Here is a 22,973-nt window from a genome sequence, read left to right as displayed (position 1 = left end):
AAGGTAGTAAATACTCCTCCATAGTTGTGTGATATTTCAAAGATGGAAAGAAACTACATTCCAAACAGCACATGTCAATTACTGAACAAACCACCTCTCTGATAGTTTCTGAAGATTCACAGACTGTACTGACTGTGTTGTCTCAATTAGCACTGGCTTGCAAATGCATCTAGCCATATCTTGTAGAAGTCACATTTAAATTTGATCCTCAAAGTTGCATAGACTTGAAAGAAACTGTTTGCATTTTGAAGCCATGAAGAAAGGCTTAGGATAGTCTGGGTAGCAATGCTCTTGTGCCTCCCTTTCTCACGTTTAGGAAAACCATGTTTTTCTTGTCTAGTATTCTCATTACAGCCTCTTCTGGACGCTACTCTTGCATAATGCATTCTGTCAGAAAGCACGTTGAACAGGGCTGCCGTGCTGATGGGCGAGGGACACTTCCCTTGCTGTAGGACAGTGAGTTAACCCACTTCGTTGAGTGCATTCACAACTACCTAAGAAGAGTCACATCACTGCAGAAATGCCCTTTTCAGAACATATTTTTAAATCACATGTCCAAGGCTACCCTAGGCAGAATTTTCTTTTGGTTAGTACTCCTGTGAAAGGAGAAGTTGGCAGAGTCGGACTTTTCTTTTCCTTCCATTCACAAGAGATTCTGAAAGAGAAAGAGTGACTGAGTCACAGCCAGTCCTGGAGTCCAAATACCTCAGAAATCCCAGCTCCTGTTTTTACAGGATTCACTACGCTTGTATGCCGTAGATCGTTTCTCCTCCATTTTCTTTTCCACAAAGGAAAACAGCTATATGCTTGGCATCACTTCAGAGTTTACCAGGAAAAAATATATATTTATGTATAAATCTGAGCCTTTGGCACTGAATAGTTTCTTGACTTTACAGCCTGTTCCTGTACCCAAGTGGTATAACTGTCCTGCAGGTCACATTGGCTATCCAATTTACACAAACACCCATTCTTTAATATACAATTTGATCGCCATTTAAAGCTCTATGATCGTGTCGCCCACAGTCCTCAAATCATGTTCCCCGAGGCATGGGGATCATTTTTAGGTCGTGAGCTCCTCTGGTTAGGTGAATTGTTTGCAGTACTTATTGACCCAGCTGTTTACGAGGAGACAGAAAACCCACTCCTTTCCAGGGCACCGATTTGGCTCTTTGACTGAAGACCAACTCCTTGGATGGACACACAGCTCTTGGCCAGCCTTGGTCCTGCCCAGATGGACAGTTTTGCAATTACCCAGACCTCTCAGCAGCCATTTCTTCATTACTGAAAGCTGCCCCCAATTGTCCCAGAAGCCAAATTCAATCTGCAGTTCCCCCAGTAACGTGCAGTGATTCATTTGGGGACAAATCTGGATTGAACTGAGTCCAAGTGTCTCTTTTGTGAGACAGAAGGGAAGTATAAGTAGATACTATAGTCACCCAGATGAATCAGCCAGGAATTCATGAAGTGATTCATAAACCATTATAAAGACCACTAAAGTCTACTAAAATGGAGAGCTGTCTGGCTATACAAAGTGTGGTATTATTATTGGGCTGTTTAAAAAAGATGTTAAATCAGATGTGAAATCCTTAAAACTATGCTTTTCTTTTTAGGTTTTAAAAGGACCTCTCCCCCCACCCCCAACCCCTGCAGTGGACAACAGCAAGCCGTTTTTTCATTGATTAGTTTTCACAGATGAATTTTAAAATCCCCACCAATGATATTCAACAGCTCCTTTAAGGAAAAAAAAAAGTCCCTTGCACAGTTCCATCATGGGCCAGTTTGTATCCATTAATTCTGCTCCCAGGCAGCAAATCAATAATATTTTTGTGTGAGGACAATGAAACGAGCTGTTCACACGCATTCTCCCTTCTTTGGTAGGTTTATTGCATAAGACAAAGAGGACAAACCAAACCCCACTGGCTTGTTTGAATCCCAGGAGACCAGTGTCATGACTTTGTATAAGAAAGTCTACTGTGTGAAGTAGATTGCCATGGTAGGGAAGTGTCTTCACCTCCTCTACGCTCATCCAGAAACCGTGCCAGCTCCCCTCCACCTGGAACGGCCTGTGATAGAATTGATGTATTATGTCAGTACCAAGAAGTTAGACCCTTGGAGACCCCCCAAGACTCACTGGTCCCAGAACTAGAAAATGAACCAGGAGAGTCAGTGTCACCTTCCATACTGGAGTTGTCAAGACACAAAGGGTTTGCTTGGATTTCTTTTATGTTCTGAGCCTTCCCTAAGCATTCTAACGTAACACCAGGACCATAATCTTGGGCAGTGTTTAGGCTCTGACTCACCAAAAACACGTGCCGGGGATGCCCGACATTGGTGTTCTCAACCTTCCTAAGGCTGCGATCCCTTACTTAATACAGTTCTTCATGATGTGATGGCCCCAACCATAAAACTATTTCATTGCTATTTTATAACTGTAATTTTGCTGCTGTTATGTTACATTATATTCTGCATCTGGTATATATCTTACTATAAATACCTGGCTTTTCCAATGGTCTTAGATGACCCCAAAGGGGATCATGACCCACGGGTTGAGAATTGCTACCCTCCATAGCCACTCTATTTAGATTAGTCCTCCATTCCCTAAGCAGACACTGATCACCTGAAAGTTGTCAGACATTCCGTCATAAGTTCTTTGATACCCCTGATTTCCAGATGTAAACTTCTGCACAATGTACCGTAACTACTGTTTTTTTTTTCTGTTACACTCGCTTGCTAGTGCAGTACCCTTTTTTCACTTAGTCTTAGATATACTTGCTTGCTTGCTTTCATTAAGCCCCAGGAATACAGAGAAATGGGTCTTCAGTTGCCCCGCCTTCTGTGCTTATACCAGCTGCACACACAGTTGGCCAGTGCCTAGTTTATATCTTTTGAATGAAAAAAATCAGAATTATCTCACACTTCGCAATTCCGAGGGAAATTGGACTATCTTTGTCTTACATTTGCTGTAGAAGCTGGGGGAACAGAGGATTTATTCAGACTTACTTATCTAGTAAGAGAGAGCACCAGAGTCCAAGCCTCTGTGCTTCTGACCCGTCTGACTTCCTGCATCCCCTTTCTCTATCCCTTCCCAGGTTCCTGTTTGTGAACTTTAACTGAGCTTGACCCGCTTGGGACCTACTGTCTTGTGATAGTCTAGGATTCCGTGCTACATCTTGAGGAAGGAGGGTCAGCTCTTTGTGCTGGCCTGCCCACTGCCACATGGGGAGCCTGATGTTAGTGGAAGTAGGGCAGAGAGGGCAGGAAAGGGAGGTGCTGAGTAGAAGGAGCCCAGTCAAACAATCAGCTGTTTCCTGAGGTGTGCATGAATGAGTGTTTACAAGAACCTTTGAAGTCCTCCTTCTTCAAAAAGGATCATTTACGTGGGTTCAAAGCCTCCCCTTGCCTCCTTCTTAGCAAACCATTGCTCATTATAAGGTCACACCAACTCCCCACCAAGGGAGTGGAAATGGTTGACTCAGTTTGGGCTTACTTTTGTGTGTTCTGTTTCTGGTAAGCAGGGATCCCGCTAGTCTGTTGTGGGCCTATTTATACATCCGTCATCTCTTTTGAGGTCCTGTGAAAAGCAGAAGCAGACACTAGCAGCCTAACTGGAAGAAAGTCTCTGAAATGACCATTGTTAATCCTCGTTTGCTATACAGAAGATCTTTCTTAAGCCTCTTGGATACAATATAACACAGAATTGGCAATGCTGCTGCCTTGACCTAACATATTTGAGGGATGAAATACTCTGTAGAAGGAAAAATGACTATAACCTGTCATTGGCATTGGACTTTTTATTTTAGCACCTAGAAACTTTCTATATCATCATCATCATCATCATCATCATCATCATCATCATCACAACCACCACCATCATCACCATCACCATCACCATCATCACCAATCATTACATAAATACATCCCTCAGGCTATTCTGAGCAAAACACTCAGAACACACTCATTTTGATACAAGCCGATATGCAGGGTTGGAAAATAGCTGCAGACATTTAGAAGAGAAGTTAGGAAGGCCTCCCTTCCCTGCAGCCAGAAAGGTGGTGCAGCTCACAGGCTTCGGAATTCTCTCCACCCCTCTGCTGTTTTCTCTTGCATGAAGTGGTCTTAAACTGCTGGGTCTCTTGGGTTCCATGATTCTTGAGTTAAATTTGTGTTCAGCTGTGTCTGGGCCCTCACCTCTAACTGTAGGCTCTGTCTTCACCTTCATACTCCTCTTCTGCCATAACCTCTGATCTTAATTAGCTGTTCTCTGCCATGAGCGGGTTAGCAACAAACTGAATATATGCAAATTCACAGAGAGGCCGTGGCTTTTTTTTAAAAATACTACTTGGCATTTTTAGTCAGAAGTAAAACTAATTCTAAAAATTGATGAATAAAAATAAAAAAAATTTTTAACTGATTCTTGTAAATTTGTATAAATTGAATCCGTGCTTTAAAACCATTCCTATTTATGAAGAGATTTCTTGTGCTAAAATTTTAAGCTATGGATTCTTGTTTCCTTATTCCTGGTAGTTATCTGACAAATATGGTCACTTCTCATCAAAAGTACATTCTCTGTAGATGTAAAAGTCAGAACTTCACGGTACTTCCTTTTAAACAAAAGACTACTTTATGAAGGTTTATTCCACTTAGAACTTGTATTTAAATTCTTATTAATATTTTATGTGAGACGAGATCTCTGTCTTCAAATGTGTTACCTCCATGCTCTGTAATCTAATCTGTGTTAAGAATACAGAGGACACCTCTGACTTAGCAAAAAGCAAGTGTAAGTTGAGTGGAAGGCATACTACTTTAGTGTCCTCAGTCATGAAATAATGCTAAAACCTTGGTATGTGCCTGCCACGGTTTTCCCTTTATTTACCCCTTTTGGTGTATTGAATAATATGTAATAGCCCAGAACTTAAATAAGAATAATTTGGAATGAGCTCATAATTCTATAATAGCATGCACATACAGAATCTATACTAGAGTAATACAATCTATGCTGTAGACGGCAAACTATTTTAATAAGTTATACTCTTGTATCCTTGTAGTCTCCATTTCCTTGTTAGTGATCATAATTAACTTTGACCATACCGGTGCAAATGATAAAAGCATTAGGGCCTCACTCTGAGGAGAGAGCCTTGGATTCCGTATTCTTTGTCCATCATCATCTCTACTCCTTACTAGTTCATCTCATGTGAGTCAGATGTATCTTGTTGTTTGGGGTAGGTTATGTCCTCAGATTGTACTGGGTTCCCCAGATAGTCCCAACTTGTCTGTCCCCTCATCACTTTGTCCTTTGGTCATAGACTGACAGAAGATAGCAGATGTACCAGCAGGGTAGACCAGAAGGCCCTCTAGCTCCTTGTGTCTTTTACTCTCAAATAAAGAAGTGAAACAAGAGAGCCATTGGGTCTTAATGACGTTGTCTCCCAAAGTTGAAACATCAGTATGATTGTGTGATGATGACATAGGTGACCTTGCTACTCAAATCCTTTCTCTCTTTGGCCCAGAGGACCAGAAGACCAGGCCCCGTTTAGGATTGGATGCCAGTGCAGACTCTGTCTCTTCAGACTCTCTGATTTCATAACTTCTCATTCCTCTCCTACAAGCTCAGAGCTACTTTGGAGACACAATAAGGACGTGTTCTCCAGAAAATAGCCTCCATATGGGGAATCCTGGCTTGTGTGTTTTACTAGATGTTCTCAGGGAAGTGCAGGATTTGTTTTCTCCCGGGGCCATTCAGCATTGCCTTTCGGGTTAATCCCAATTAAGAGGCAGTGCTTTGAGAAGTGCAGATTTACCGGCACAGGACACACAGCTGCTCCTCTCCTCCCATAGAATAAAAACCTAAGTGACCAGATGATAGGCATCTGATCACAACTGGTTTGCTGAGATACTGTGACCTCTTTGCCTAAGTCCCTCATCTTCCTCTTAGTTCCTTTGCAGCCTTCTTAGATAGCGTCCACATACTTCCCAAGTGAAACGCAGAGTGAACACGGCATTGTCTCCCAGGCCCTCACTCCCTTCACATAAATGTTGAAGCTGTGATTTACTTTGCTTCAGGACCTTTAGGATGAACTTTGGAAATGTGTCTAGTGCACCTTCCCCTTTTCTCAGCTATGTCCTTACACAAGAGCCCAGCCTTGTGGACTCAGTTGTTCCTATAAAATAAGTGGTGTCACCAATGATGACCTGCATTTGCTAGTTCAAAATGAAGCCTTTCTTCCACAGTCTGAACAGGAACTAACTAAATGCTTTCCTGTTGATGAACTATGGGGAGGTTACTGACTTCACTGCTACTATATTTTTATCAAGACTTATGTTGCTGCTTATTCCCATGACATTGAAAGACCCTTACTTCCTTCTCTGCCATGAGTATCACCGTCCCATGTTGAACCAACAAAGTAAGCGTCCTCTTAATTTCTCTGTGACCATTTCCAACTGCAAGTCTGTTCTCTCAAGTCTCCTGTCCTTCGCCGTTAGACAGTAAATGCTATTCTAAATCTCATGACTCAGAACCTGCCAGTCTCCCCTCAGAACGAGAAGATAAATAGACAGTTGTCCAAGGTTCCTTGGTGATTTCTCCTTGTTTAAATTACCAGTATATCTCCTTTCAGAAAGCCGTGTTCTGAGGCTGAGGCTGGGGATAGCACTTGATGGTGGAGTGCTTGCCTAGCATATGCAAGGAATTGCATTCAACAAAACCAAAAGACCCAACAACCTTGTGATTGTTACACGTTACTACAAAAATGCCACAGTACATTCCTTCTACACCAGCAGGAATGCTCTTTATCCAGCACAGAACCCAGGCCGACCTCTCAGGTTCTGTGTTTCAAGCATATTTGACCTTTGAGGTTTAAAGTTATTTTACTCTTGGCAAGAGAAAATGTATTGTTTAAGGAGACTCTGGTTAGAGGGGGTCATAATAAGGACCCATAACACTTCTTGGACCTCAGATATGCCTTACAAAACAAAATGTTTATGAGCTAAGTGTAAATGACTCAGAAACATATGAATCGAATTTCCCCTAAAATGTGAACGGGTTTTAAAATTAGCAGGAAAAGGGCCTGGCACAAGATGTGCTTTGAATTTCACAAAACCCAGAGGGTTTGAAATACAGTTTAAGAAGCCTGACAAACCCAAACTGTGACTAAGGTTTCCTTTGTTGGTGTCTTTTCTTCCCTCTATGTGTCAGAGAAGCAGTCAGTGGTTGGACGAGAGAGAGGAGGGTACTAAAGGGTTTTAGAAAGAGCACATTGTCATACTTGTTTAGGGCCAGAACGGGGACTCAGAAGGCTTTGAAGAGTTGGTCATGCTGCCTGTTGTAATCGTTTTTCCCAGGTTTGCACCTCCGACTCCATCTCCTCACCACATCAGCCCGGGAAGAGTTCCAGCTCCTCAGTCACTGCTACAGAGAGCACAAGCTCCCCACACCCAGCAGCCACCAGGCTCGCTCCTGAAGCCCTACCAGCCAGAAACCAACTCTTCTTTTCAGTCAAATGGTATCCATGTCCACGGTAAGCAGGAGCTGGCAGCCCTTGGAGTTTTGAAGGCAGTGTTTGCCCTTGCCTTCGGTCAGGTGTCCTAGGGACCAGATGTGGGTTCCAGATGTTCTGTTTTACATCAGACCTAAGATGTAAACAGCACCCTTTCCCGGCATGAAATCTGTAGTCTTTTTCTCAGATGACCTGATTTATGACACCCATAGTTACCAAACCAAGGCAATCATTGGTGTTCCCGTGTTGTGAAACCTCAAGAATAGGTCGAATGATCAGGAGACTACGCAAAAGAAAGCCCCTGGAGTACCACTGTTCATGTCTGCTGACTCCTTCCCATAAGCCAGGTCCAAGTCTTCCCTGGTTCCCCTGTGTGACATCTCCCCTGGCCCCGAACTTCATGCATTCTATCTATGCTTCTTGGGTAGAACTTTCATTCTCTCCATCTTGTACCTCATCTGAATGAAACCTATCATCTTTATTAACATATAAACTAGCTTCTGAGGCCAGAGTTGTCTGACCGCCATCGTATCTCTTAGGGAACCCAACTCATTTCTTCATGCCCTGTAATGACTGCATATTCATACAGGAAGAGAGAACATAAGGAAAAGAGAAATCACAGTGGCTTACATTCTGTGTCAGCCCTGTGTTCAGAAAGGGTCATGCTTTGAGGACTGAGTCTGCTTCAGTTTCTTTTCTTTAATCAAACTCCTTTTGCCAGTTCAAGCACATATCCTAGTGGACCTCCATAGAAAACTCATACAGACTCCAACTGCCAAATTTTGCTTCCTGATGTCAAAATCCTATGTAAGCAGACATGATACTGCACATTGAGAGTCCAGATGACTCTAGAAGTGAGTCATCTCCCTCCTCTCATCGATACCATATATTTATACAGGTTATCACTTGGAATTAATGAACAGTGTCCCAAGACAGTGCTTACATTCGGAAATGTAAACAAGGGCCCTAGATAGTAGACCCCAACAGTATTGTACTGAACTTGATCAAGAGGTTGGAAGCAGAGTCCTGAGCAGCAGCAGGAGGCAGGAAAATGATAGTGCTCATCTGTAGCCACGGTGGGCATTGGAAAGCCAGGGTCACTGGCTCTGGCAAAAGCTCCTTCCGTCTTCCCCTTCCCTGCTTGTTGTCCACTGCCTCCCGGCAAAGCTTAGACGTCTTCAGTTCAGTGGGAATTTTTACTTTCCTCTTACAAGCATCTTCTCACACACCTATTTTATCAGGAAATGTTTTTTTAAGTGCCCGCTACAAGTGCATAGGGTGGGGTCTATAAAACCAGAAAAAGGAGTTCTCTTCCTGGGCAGTCACGAAGCTTCTCTGATGAAGGGAGACCCAAGACTGTGTTCTGGAAAGCTACTAGCACCCCTCTGGAAGGGAGGTTTGGCAGCCTGGCCATGGCCCTGTAAAAGTCAGGGTAGTTAGAGTAAGTCACCTTCATGAAATGTGGTTTTAATGCTCAAATTTTAATGTGGCTGAAACCTGGGCGTATTTCTCAGTCAGTGACATCCTGTAGTGGCACCGATCTTTCCTTCCGGTGCCATATAGACTAATGGGGCAATTCACAGTGAGCCCTAGCATAGGTCCACTCAAATGTAGTATATCCTGTTTTACTTATAGCTATGAAAAATTTTTAAAAGTCTTTAGAACATTACAACTTAACGTATGTGTGAAAACTAACCAGAAAGAAATTTAGTTAAAATGCTGATTGTTTTTAATTGGGTTAAGACTTGCCTCCGTGAACCTTACTTTGTAAACATAACTTTACAAGAGGGTTATGAAGGAGGCCAGTTGGTGTGGGAGTCCTGTGGAGTCCTAGCTCTATGTGCATGTGCAGGGTTTTACGCCTGGGTTCACAGTCTCTGCTGTGGACATCTCTGGCCTTTCATCACTGTGACAAGTGTCTGATAAGAAGACAACAGGCACAGGCAGGCGAGCCTTCTTCCCTTGCTGCCTTCTCCTCTCCCTTTCGTTGTTAAGCTGCGAGAACAAGGATCGTGTTTGTAACTCCAGGCTAAGCATAATGTTTGATGCAAAGGAGGCATCGAATAGGTATTCACTAGGTAAGTAATTGGCACCTTCTCATTCAGCAAATAAATAATACAGCAAGAGCAGTCAGAGGGTATCCTCCATGCTACTCTGTCAAAATACCCTTTCTCTACATTTCTCCTTTGAAAGGGAAATAATGAGTATATTTTCAGCTTGAAAACGTTGGGCTTTAAAACAGAAAACTTCTACTTTCTTAATTGTTAAAAACTTCTATAGCCAGTGAGGAACAGCTATTATCAGCCATAAGTTAGGTTCATGAGAGCCATAAGCTAGAACACGATAATTCATGAGGTGCTCCAGGAAGATGGCCAAGTACCTATTGTGATGAGACTTTAAAGAAACTGTCCATGTTTCAGCCACCCATGGAGGGGTAGGGACACCATGAAGCCTATTCCTTCTCCGAGCAGGTTTCTTAGAGAGAAAAAAATCTTTGAAACTTTGAAGTCCAAGAATTTCTGACCAACTAGTCCTTAGAGAAGGACAAAATGTATCTGCTGTCGTTAAAAGGAGACCAAACCTTCTTACCTGGGTGTATTTATGAGACGAAGCTATCCCTGTTTGTGTTTCAAATTTACTGGATGGAGTTGAATGATATCTCACTGACACAAACTCCATCCTCTATAATAAACACCATTTTTTAAAAGCCACAAACGTTTAGAGTTTCTAACCCAGTGGCCACAACAAGTCTTTGTGCCTTCATTCATGGCTTTAAAGAGAATCATTAGCCTTCCTCCTCTGTCGGACCTGCAGTAGGTGTAGCGGTCAGGGGGAGGTGTCATTCCTGCATCTATACAGATGGGAACTGGGGCATGTAAGAGTATGAAATGACTGGACATCGCTGTCTTGGCAAGCTATGTGGGCTTCTCAAGAGGTCCACGTCGCCAAACTGAATTCATACACAGTGTGATTCCGGGTCAAAGGTACACCAAAAGGAGCAGGAGTTTACAGCTCTCCTTGGGGGATGCAGTTGAACTCCTTAGTGTAATTGTCTTACGTGAAACTTGGAAGGTCAGAATTCAGGAGAGCTTTGGTCTTGCTGATAAAGCAGCAAAAGAAGGTCCTCTGAGCTTTGTCAATCATCCACTAATTGGTACTGAACTTAGACATTATGTGCTGAACTTGGTCTTTTGTTAGAGGTAAAGTATACACCTTGTAAGGATTAATACCAACAGCCTTTCATCTTTCTTCACCGGGGTTTTATTGATTGAGCATCCACTCTATCCATTCAGATTGCCTTTATTCATAAAGAGGATAAGGTGTCCTTTCTTCTTAATGTTTGAATGTTGATAGAATTTTCCAGTCTCTGTTTGGGAGATATCTCTAAGGCAACTTCTCAGGACATTCGAGCTTTTCTTTTAGATGTCAACATAAGGACACTCTTTCCAATCATGTATGCCTGTTCTTTTCTCTTGTTAGACGAATTCTCTTGCCCAGGCAAGCTTCAGAATTTTGCCTGGATTAGTTGCCTGAGAGTTGATATTTGTACATTTTGTTATGGTGCTAATGGATAATTTCTTTTTAAATGCCCTATTCACTGCTCCTTGTTCAAATGCCATGGGAATTCCTAGAAGAGCAATTTCACAGTCTTCCTGCTTCTGGATGCATCACCAAGAGGCCAAGTCCAGTTCATTGGGTGTTTGTTGGTCACTCTCTGAGTACTAGGCAACGAGAATGCCTTTTAATGGCTGTCATACTGCAGTGGTTGAAAGGGAGAAAAGGAGTGTCACGCCTTATAGGAAAGATGTTCATCAAAGGATGTGTAGAAATCGTACCTGAAAAGGCGTTTGAAGGTGAGGAGTTCACAGGGCAGGTTTGGGGGAACGCCATTCCCTCCTGAGGAGGGCACAGGAAAGGACATAAATGTCAGAGTGGAGCACACGGAGAAGAGAAACCCTGGGAGGTGGCATCCTGCTGGCTACACAGGTTAAGTCCAAAATAGAGAAGAGGGTTCAGGAGAACAAGGTGAGCTCAGAAAAGAACAGTGTGTCACAGCGCTCTCACCCTGTGCAGAGCGTGGCCAAGATTGGCAGAAAACTTAAGCTCCTCACTATCAGGACTAGATGGCACTGTTTGGGTCACTCAAACAAGTGACTGGAAGGGACTTCTTATCTCTCCAGTGCAATTGGGAAATTAGAGGAATGACAGAATTCATGTGGAATTGTTGGGGTTTACAATGGTTCTGAAGAGAAGGATGGAATCACAAAGAAGAAATGGAAGGACACACGAGAGTAGGTGCTGCGGCAGGCTGGAGCCCTCTGTGCTCTTTTATAAAATTAGAGATGAGCACAACCCCAGGAGTTCCCACCTCAAGAAAAGTGCACACCCAGCCTTGCATGGGCCTCAGCTTCTGGCTCTCCCTTTCATACACCAGACATAAGAGTTCCTGCAGGCTGTGTCCTACTCCTTTGTGTGTTTCGTGTGTGTGTGTGTGTGTGTGTGTGTGTGCACATGCCTGTGCCTGTGTGTGCATTTATTTATGTGGCTATGTTCCTATGGGTATGTGCACATGTGTTTGTGGGTACATGCATACACAGAAGCTAGAGGAGTACCTTTCACACTACCTTTTATGACAGGGCATCTCACAAGACCAAGCGCTCACAATTGTCTAGGCCAGCCAGCTGATCATTTCTGGGGATCCAACTGCTTTTATACCCCACAACACATCTGGTTACAGATGTGCACAGCAGCACCTGTATTTTTATTTAATGTGGATACCAGGAATCTGCATTTCGATACTCATACTTTTATTGCAAATATTTTACCAAATGAGCTATATACTCTGCCCGTGTTTTGTGGATTTTTGATAACCACTCAGAAGCCTACAGTCATACTGAACCGGCCACACAACTTCCTCTTCCAGAGTTTATTAATAGTGGTGTAGTAGCAACAGCTGGGCACAGGTTCACCATTCTTATGTGACAATATGGCCTCTGCATAACATGCTGGGGAAAGGGACAGGACAGCTTAGTTGAGCCAAAAGGGTATTCTTGTACCATCTTCTGCTTTGTCACCTTGAAAGGGGCCTCCCCCATCATACTGATCTCCTCAAGAATGCCCATGTTCTACACATCTTGTGCTAGCTTCAGGAAGAGAAGAAGACAGAGAATAAATATAGGCCAAGCTGAGTTTGTCATAGTCATTCATTCTCATTCATATTCTCTCTCTCTCTCTCTCTCTCTCTCTCTCTCTCTCTCTCTCTCTCTCTCTCAGAATCTGCCACACATCCTCTCCGTTGCTTTTCTAATCTGTAAAATGGGCAGTTCTGCCTAGCTGGCACACAGATATATTTATTCCGGCTCTTGGAAAGCAGTCCCTATTTTAAGGGCTCTCCCCAGATGATTCTTGCCCATCTCCTCCAATCTCTTGGACGCCTCTCAGGCCTCCTCTGCTCCCTCTTATCTTTCGGTCCTTTGAGTTTCCAGTTGCCAGCATCCCATCATCCATGGTCCAGTTATTTGGTTTCATTAGGAAAACACCATGAGGCTATTTGATGCCAGCACAGTAGCAGTGGGAAGTAGGGGCCTTTGCTTTTGGTCACAGCCCCTGGGGTTTAGGAGCTATCTTTTTCATAAATTAAAATATGCCCTGTCTGTGGGCCCCCAAAGAAGCAAGCCAGACAGTGTCCAGACAACAGTGGCATTTTCCTATCTCAGTATGAAGCTATAAGCCTGTCAACCCCGGTTCAGATTGAGTGCATGGGGAACAAAGGGTCTCCAGCTACCACAGGCCTCAAAGAACAAAACACATTGTGAATGGATTGTTCTAACCAACATCTTTGCAGCTCTGGAAATCCTGGTTCTCTATGTAAATGACAGTGCTGTGGCAGGTAAGAATTCAATGCACCTCTCTTTCTTGCCTGATAACTGACTGCACAGTGGTGCCTCCCACATGAAGGGTTCCTTGCATTAGTGCCATGACTGATCTCATTGCTGGGCATTTAAAATGTTAAATCCTTTAAGGTTAAGTTTCAAGACATTTTTTAAAAGACAAGTAAACATACTTCCCCCGCCCCCACCATGGGAAAGTCACAACTGCATTCGTGAGGTTGCAAAAGAATAAAGTCTAGAAACGGTATTGCCTAAGTTGAGTATGAGCATGTCACAACTCCGACATCCCAGGAAGACACATGTAAATGATTAGAAATCAAATGTCATCAACTTCACTGAGAAACCTGTGACATATCCACAAAAGAAATGAGCTAGTGAGTCTCCTTAATGCTATTCTGAGGTTACCAGCAGCCATAATCTTCTCTGAAGGCCTGTAGAGTACTAAGGATTGATAATTAGAGTCACAGAAATCCTTAACTACTCGTCTATACTTAATTACTATACAGTTACTACAAGCACAGTTTTACATAAGTGGCACTTGATAAATTCTCACAGCATGCTAATTCTACAAAAACAAAAGTTAAATTTAGGTATGTCTGTGTGGCCTCAAGTCAGCGTTACAACATCACAGATTTCAGGGTGGGTAGGGGAATATGTAAGGTGGTCATCTTGAGTCAGAATTGCTGCCTGACTGATGGATTATAAAACAGCCTTCGTCTGTGACATGAATACTTGAAGCACTGGCACACAGAAGTGTGTATGAGCACACACCTGACCACATAGATTAAACCTACCAGGTTAACATACTGTGTTTGGTCAATAAGTGACTACATCACTAAATCCCATCAAGTTTATACAAGGCAGAAAGTTTATCTTCCCATGGTTCGTTTTGTAGAGTAAGTGCTTAACAAATGTTATTTAATAAATACAAATGAATAGTAAGAGAGGAAGAGGAGGAGGGGATTGGAGGAGATAGCCTTGGCAAACTTGTACTTCAACATTCAACCTTATGATAGTCAAACACAGTCTGTGTGCCGTCTTTTGAACTTACTCTCCTATTAATATTCCTTTTAGACCTGCTTCTCTGGCATGTTCCCTTAATGTATGTACATACAGGCTTGAACAGTACACTGTCTCCTTACAGACTTTCTCAGGAAATGTTTCTGGAGAGAACTTTCTGGACTACTGTGTATACGTGCTGGAGGTATGGGTGTTGGCATGGATGGCTTCCTAAGGCTCTCCCAAGTTTGCAACCTAACCAGCAGACGTCACAGTCCCGTTGCTCACCAAGAGATGTTATTGTAATGGTTGTCTATCTGAACGGCAAAGCTAGGCAAGTTGCTTTAATTCTTCCTTTACTTAGCAGCGTGACTGCACATCTTTTCACGTCACCGCTGATCACTAAGGGAAGTTTTAATAATGGGGAATCGATAACAGAAAAGGTGACTTGGGCTCCTGTGCCTGATCAGCTGCCTGACTGCTCAATAACCGGACTGTCACGCCGTATCATTTGCAGCGAAGCACTTTGGTTGTATATGTGTGTGTGTGTGTGTGTGTGTGTGTGTGTGTGTGTGTGTGTGTGTGTGTGTGTGTGTCTTATTGGAAATTGAGTTTCAAGAATCTCAGAAGTTTATTGAAGAGAAGGAAATGCCTCGAATTTTTTTCCGTTTCATTGGCTATTGTGACGTACCCATCACAAAATTTCAAAGTGCCTGTGGTAAGTGTTCTAGATAAAGTTGTTTTTCATTATTTGAAGGAAGTAATAACAGGTTTTCAGAAGGAAATATCCTTTCTTATACTTGAAACTCACGAAATCTGGTCTCTCGTGAATTGAATTTTGAAGAGGAAGAGGAGAAGAAATATTTTTCCTCATAGCTCCATTCTAAGGGCACTGTTGAGCTCCCACGAGGATGGGCATGCTAATGGCAGGCTGGGAGACTTGAATTTTAGCTGGAATTTTCTTTTTGTCTGTGGGACAAACAATTCATAGTTTAGAGTAAACATGTGAGACGCTATGGCTAGAGAGCCCTTAAAGTTGACAGATGAGAAAACACACATCAGGAATCTGAGTTACTGGTAGTGAGGTCACTGTGTTGATGAAATAGATCGAGCACTTTAGCCCTATAAGTGGCATGTTCACCACCGACACCCCCAATTTGGCTTGTGTCTGCTCCGCACTGTGTTTCAAAACCATCCCAGTTGCTGTACAATTTCTCGTTGGTTTTCTTACAATTGGTAGCTCTTTGGGGTTGCAGGAATTCTTCTCTAATCTAACCAAATTGTTCTGACTAAACCCTCTATTCCATTCTTTTGCAAGGCCTTCAAGAACTATACCTCAGAAGTCACAATTCTGGTGACGTGGAAACATTGAGACACGTCTTCTAGCTCATTGGAGTGTAACCACCAGCTCCTCCCTTTCTGCATTTCTTCACCAAGCCCAACCTCATAGCACACATCCCCAAGCAAGTTCTCAGGTGTCTCATCATGGCAGCATGGCTCCGGAGTTCAGAATCAGTCCCCTGATTACCCATGGCCTTTTGCATCTGTAGCTCGTGCCCGATGCAGCAATTTCTGTGCAATAGAGTGCAGGAATACCGACATTTATATTAACGTATATGCTTAAATCTTACTCTTATAGACATCATTGTCAGGTTGCCGTCAACCACATAGACAACATTCTTCATTGTAATCACATATTAACCCTCAGTTCTACCCACTCTTCTTTCTGTCTTCTGGTTTAATAGTCTGCCTGGCATCCAGTGACAAATAGTGATCAGAACAGTAAAACAATCCAGGATTTCTGGGTAGAGCCCATCCTAGTTAGCTTTAACTGTCAGCCTGACACAGCTGACAGTCACCCAAGAAGGGAGTCTCAGCTAAAGGATTGTCCGTATGAGATTTTCCTGTGGGCATGTCTGTGGGATGTTATCTCAGTTGCTGATTAATGTAGGAGAGCCACACTGGGTAGCTCAACTCCTAGGCGGGTGATCTTGGGCTATGTCTGAAAGCTAGCTACATGTAAGCCTGCAAGTGTGCCAAGGAGAACCAATCCCCATGGTCTCCTTGACCATGAGTTTGTTCCCCAGGACTGGCGTAGTGTGGGAACCCACTTAGGTTCTTTCTTTGACTCCCCTAAACTGTGACCAGGAAGCATAACCAAATAAACTCTTGCCTCCCCAAGTTGATTTGGTCAGAGCGTTTGATCCCAACAGGACTCAAACTAGACCAAAGCCCATAGTATTTTTCATCACATTAGTTGAACTTTCCCCATTTAAGGGGAAGTCCCTACTAGCAAGGGAAGTCATTATATTTCCTCAAACTTACATACCATCAGGTGCAAGGATCCTGATCCCTAATCCTTCTTCTCAGTTCTGTCTTACCATCATTATTTTCCCCAAAGGCTACCACTGTGGTCTCGTTCACTCATTGTATTCACACAGTCATTTCCTGCTATGTAGCAGGCCCTAAACCCCTTTTAATGGGAAGGGGGGAAAAGCACAAAAGTCCATGGCTTTTGAGTTTATATTTATGTAAGGGGTATATTATATATTATATCATACTGTATACATTATATTAATAATGTGTGTTAATAAGTGTGTCCCTTGACAATTTAGACAGACTTTGAGTTCAACAGTCAGAGAAAATTTTCTTCCCACAGAATGATGTAGTCTTTCTGTTCCTTGTAGGGCATTATACATTTCAAGATGCATATTGCAAACTTACGTATAAAAAGTTTGAAGTGCAGTTGGATGGGAGTAAGTAAGAGAGGAAGGTCTCTGTCAACCGAATGCTGTCATCAGAGATGACTCCCCAAAGGTGGAGCAGGGATGGTAGATGTCAGGTTGGGTCATGCACACTGGCAGTCGGTGTCCATGGGTTTTGAGAGTACACAGAGTCAAATTCTCTGGTGGCCAGTGGAAGAAGATGAGAAAGATCCTGGGATCCAGGGACATTAGTGAGGTTTCAGAAGGACTGTCGTTCACTCACCTAAGACACACAGAGACAGTTTTCTGTGCTCTTTGCTCTGAGCCAAGAGTCCATCTCACTCTTAGATTGGAGTGCTGGAGATTTTGTAACCACAGATTGGGATTCAGAGAAATAAGTCATCTTGTTAGTATAGCAGGTGTAATTCAGGGCTGTGTTTGCAGCGCGAGGATAGGAATCTAAGTCACAGGATTATTCTAGAGACAGCAGTCGGAAGAAGACTCTGCCTCATTCAAATAAGGTCCCATACTTTCACTGTGTCCAAAACTAACTCACAGAAGACACTGGAGGAAGGAGCCAGGCAAATCCTCTGGCTGATGCCTGCTGGTGATGCAATTCAAGGTCACTCTCTGACCCCAGGTCCAGCAGAAAACATAGTCTGGCTCAAGGAGAGAAGATGCCCCGCTGAAGAAGTCCCTTTTCCCATTTCAAGTGGAATCCAGGCCCTGGAGACTGCTGTGATCTCAAATGTTTTGAAAATTCATTTCATGGTGGTCTTAGAGCTTTCTAAATGTGTGAGATGCCTAAGTGCTGGTTTCCAGGCCTTTACCTAGCAGCCCTGCTTTGCTGGGTCTTCTCAGCACCTAGGAACATGTGAATTATGCCTAGGTGGAGCTTAGTACTTACAGCATCCACTCCGAGATGCTCCAGCCTCATTCTTCAGGGGTTCCCTTACTACGCCTCCCAGCCAAGGCAGAAGGGTTCGTCTGTGCCTGACAGTTTCCATCTTCTTTCTTGCTTTCTGTCCTGAGAGGCTCCAGGCATGCAGCATGGCCCAAGTGCTATAGAGAGCTAGAATGGCCTTTGTGCAAAGAGAGAAACAAATTAATTAAACCTTCATTCTTCCTTCCCTTGTACTGCTGAAGGTCTGGGTACCACTAAGTCAGCAGTACTTATGGGCCTTAGGAGAAAGAGACTGACGGCCATGGGCAGACGTGGTCTGTGCTCTGGTGCCAGCATTTTTCATGAACTACATCAGCAAATAGACCAAGATTAGACTCTAGGTTCTGAAACTTGGTGACGCTGAAGGTCGGCATAAATTATTCTAACGTGGCTGTTTCTTTCTCAGTAAGCTGGGGACAATATGACTTATTTGAAACACTCTGGTCAGTATGAAGATTGCCTGTGTAAAACCCCTAGGTCGGTGCTTGGCTCTGAATCAAGTGGATGGTATAGCACTAAGCAAACTATTCTCTGGAAATTTCTGTGTGTAGGAACTGCCACGAGAGCCCTGGACTTAGTAGACAGTTATGTAATGCCTGTTTTAGTTCAGTCGCTGATTTGCATTAAGGTAAGGCTAGACTAGTAAATAATTCCAAATGTCTGGCTCTTTAGACATACTAGTATAGTTGGACGAGTTTCCTCTTTCATTCTCGTGGTATCAAGTGAACAGAATACCAGTTAGAAAGTCTTAAGCTGTCCTCTGCTGCCCTGCTATTTGTTTTAGCTAGGGCTCTTTAGAATGTCTTGACATTAAGGTATCTGGCAAAGAGTGAATGTGTAGTCCCCCAGGCAGCTGTCTGAGCAAAACTGGAGTGCGTAGAATCAGTATGATAACGCTTTGCCTCCAGTCTATAAACCGATGGTGGTTTACGGGCTGCTTGCCTATTAATCCTCTCTTTGCATTGGCCTCTGTAATGTAAGGGGATTCAAAGGAGGAAGGTCTCACTTCTAAGAGAATTATAGCTGTGATGTGGACACTCTGTCTGTCTATCTTATTCTCCCACCCTTTCTCTTGTTTTCCATTAAAATGTCTATTTTCAGAGAGAGTATTCTCTGTGTATTTTCTGAGCTAGTTATTGTCAACCTGACACAAACTTGAGACACCTGGGAAGAGGAAACCCAAATGAGGAATTCCCTGCATCAGAATGACCAGTGGTGCATTTTCTTCATTGATTGCTAATGGATAGTCCACTGTGGGCGGTGCTATCCCTGGGTCAGTGGCCCTGGGGTATATATAAAGGAAGTAGGCAAGCAAGCCAGAGAGAGCAGGCAAGCAAGCAGTGGTCCTGGATGGTCTCTACTTCAGTCCCCACCTTGAGGTCCAGCCCTGCCTTCCTCAGTGATGAAGTACCTGGGAGAAGAAGACGAAATACTCCCTTCTCCATGTTGTTTTTGTTTACCATACAAACAGAAAAGTAGCTAGAAAGTGTTTTTACCATGGACGCATGTGCAGACTCCCAGTCTGCTATTAGTGACCATGAGCTTTAACTTGAGTAGGACCCGCTTGACCAAAGGTTGCCCCTCATCTCCAGAGTGCAGAGAGGGCTGTTTCAGCGGGGCTCCTTCACTTTCAGTGGCCTTTTTTTGTCTTTCCCATGCTCGACATCTCTGGGTACAGCAAACCCTCCTCTGTTCTATCTCACTCTTGTAGCCCAATGCTGAGTGAAACTGAAGACCGCACAGTAGTTAAGGCATCCACAGAGATGAAGCTTCCTCACATGCAGAGGGGAGGGCCGCCAAGTGTCTACTAAGTGATTTTAGGAGAAATGGATGGTAGAGCTCTGTCCATCACTCCATGGTTAAAGTAACACAGATGTCCTGCCACACAAAAGTTCATTGAGAGACCACTATACGGTGGTTGTTTTAGAATTGTTCTGTGAACAGTGACAAGTTGGATGAGGTCCCTGTCTTCATGGAACATGGTTTTGTTTTGTTTGGAGGAAAGTGTGTGAAGTAGAGATGATAATAGAGATGCATGCATGTATCAATTTTTGAGACTGTTTCTCAAGGCAGTTTTAGATTGACAGCAAAATTTTGTGCTTAGGTTAATCCCTTTCCTCTCCTGGGACTTGGCTGGTAGGAGATACTTGAATACTTCTCAAGGGCAGAAGGTCAAAGATCTCCAGGGCAGTCTACAAAGAGCCCTTGGAGTACTGGAGAAAAAAAAATCGCAGGTGCCAAGGAGAATCTATTTCCTCTGTGTATGCTGATAGGACTTCTCCCACAGCCTATCACTTGGCTTCATCCATATCCCTTCATATAAAAAGGGCAAAAATTCGGCACTACCTAAAGTAATCCACAAAATTATAGTCTATGAGTAGTATACGCTGGACTCACCCCCCATGCACACAGGAGTGGCAGCACCACAAGTAGGTATCAAGTCTTTGAACCACGTGATGGTGAGGTAGCTATAGAAAAGGCCTCTCTCTCTCTCTCTCTCTCTCTCTCTCTCTCTCTCTCTCTCTCTCTCCATATATATATATATATATATATATACATACATGTGTACACACACATATACATTATATAAATACATACACACATATATATGTGTGTGTGTGTGTGTGTATATATATATATATATATATATATATATATATATATATATTCTAAAAGTCACAATTACATATTTCTCTTTCCTTGGCTAAGAAAAAAAGTATCGAAACCCAGGGGCTTCAACAAGGTGTGGCTGTTACTGAGTCTTCTATCCAGGCAGGGGCTGCTCAGCACTGTTGACAGGAGGGGCTGTGTCTTCACTGGAACTGAGCCTCGATAGAGCTGGGCAGGGCTTCCTACTCAGCAAGGTCGGACAAAGGGACCATGTGAGAGCATTGCTTATCCATTCGTTCTTCCTATCGGGTACAGTGCAGAGAAGAGAACGATGTCTCGTTCACCTCTTCGTTTCTGTTATGAAGTCGAGGTATAGAACCATTCTCCTCTCTGTAAATGGGAACATTTGTCTGAAATAGCCATCGCCATTCCTGCTGCTCCTGTCCTCGTGATCAGAGAGCACAAGAACTTCGTTTAGCCAATCTGTACGTATGCAGATACAGTGTATGACATGACTTGGTACCTTCGCCAGGTACAGACTTCCGCTGTGACTCTTTATCCACACGTGTGCATAGCAAGGCGGGGCCTTTTCTATAGCTGCTTCATCATCACGTGGTTCAAAGACTTGATACCCACCTGGGGTGTTGCCACTCCTGTGTGCATGGCGGTGAGTCCAGAGCATACTGCACACAAGCTGCCCTCTGCTGCTCCTGCTGTACAGAATGGAAAGGGTCTCCACAGAAAGGGTGAGCACCCTGGTAGTTTAGCCTATAGCAGTACTTTGCTTCCTGAGGGGATGGAGTGGGGTGACTATCTCTTACTTACTCGTGTGTTTGTGCTTTGGTTCCTTCCCACAAGCCTGAAGTGAGAAATGTGTAAGAAACTGCTAGGTGTAACAGTCTAATATACTTACTATCTTGAAGGCCAAGAGACTAATATAATTTATCTGGTTTTTATTTCAACCCTTAGATGACTCTGTGGTTTTAGTTTTTTCTTTCTTTCTTTTCAAGAATTTAATTGGGAACATTGCTGGTTAAGCCTGGGAATCTGGATTGTTCTAGAGTTACTCTGCCTTGTGTAGTACCTTGTGAATCATGTGTGACTGTTTAAGTGTGAGTTCATTAAAATTCAGTACAATGTTTGATAACCGCATGTTACTACTGTGTTGGGCGGTGCAGACAAACAGTACCATCCCCAAAGGAAAGTCCTGGTAGGCAGCACTGCCCTAGAAATCCCTTCCTCCGTGGGACCCTCCATGACAAAGTACAGAAGAAGGCTTTTAGAGTGGATTGTAGTGATGCATGAAGAAATTCACAGGCAATAAAATAGGTCATAGAATATATAAAATGTAATTAATTTTAGCCATCTTGCAAATTAATCTATTTCATTATGATATGTATGTGTGTATATATATACACACATATATAAATATACATATATACATATACATGTATATATATACACACATATATAAAAATATACATATATACATATACATGTGTGTGTATGCCCCCATACCTCTAACTCACTCATTCATGTGTGTGTGTGTGTGTGTGTGTGTGTGTGTGTATATATATATGCCCCCATACCTCTAACTCACTCATTCGTGTGTGTGTGTGTGTGTGTGTGTGTGTGTGTGTGTGTGTGTAAGTGTAATCACAGTTATAAAGGCATATATCTGTCCACTTGTCAACTATGTAAATAAAGGTAATTTCTTTCATTCATTGTTTATGCCAGCCTACATTGTTCGAATTAGCCCCAAATCTTACTACAATTAAAAAGAAAAACAAACTTCCCAAAATTGAGACTAAGGTGAGGAATGAGCCTCCTTGACCTTTTAGGAGCTTCAATTTAGGTAAAAGGAGATGAATTCTACATCTGCCCCTCCCATTCATGGAAATAAAGTGACTTGTGAAAGGGAGAGGTGGCATTTGTACCTGTGACAGCTAGTGTTCCTTGCCAGCTTAGGTTGGTTTGTGTGTCTCTGTTCCAACTCTGTTTGTGGTCCTCAAGGACAGCTGCTGTCTTCTGTTTCTTTGGTCTCTCCTCCAGTACCTGACCCAGCACTTGATAAGCATTACTGACTGGCTGACTGACTGACAGATTGGCTGACCTTGCCATCACTCCTAGGTTTTATACTCTCAACATGTGTTGAAATCTTGCCTTGTTTTGCTTTGGGTCTGAGAAGGCGGGTGCTTTCCAAATTTGCTGTTGGAAACCCATCCAACTGGAATACAGGAAGCATTCATTGGAAAATGAGCTAGGCCGTCTCTAGGTTCGTATTGTGACAAAGATCCTAATGAAACTGTTTTCTTTAACTTGTGAGTTTTAT

General features: G+C 43.1%; 1 protein-coding gene across 1 annotated transcript in view; it reads left to right on the top strand.

Moving 5' to 3' along the window:
* Window positions 1-22,973, top strand: part of Glis3 (GLIS family zinc finger 3) — a 415,784-nt gene that overhangs the window by 388,067 nt on the left and 4,744 nt on the right. The window contains exon 9 of the mRNA XM_032891769.1: window positions 7,339-7,514. Within this exon, the coding sequence (XP_032747660.1) occupies window positions 7,339-7,514 (176 nt within the window). The remainder of the gene's footprint in view (window positions 1-7,338; window positions 7,515-22,973) is intronic.

Source organism: Rattus rattus, chromosome 2 (genome assembly GCF_011064425.1).
Source record: "Rattus rattus isolate New Zealand chromosome 2, Rrattus_CSIRO_v1, whole genome shotgun sequence".
Taxonomy (NCBI): domain Eukaryota; kingdom Metazoa; phylum Chordata; class Mammalia; order Rodentia; family Muridae; genus Rattus; species Rattus rattus.
This window is presented reverse-complemented; position numbering and strand designations above follow the sequence as displayed.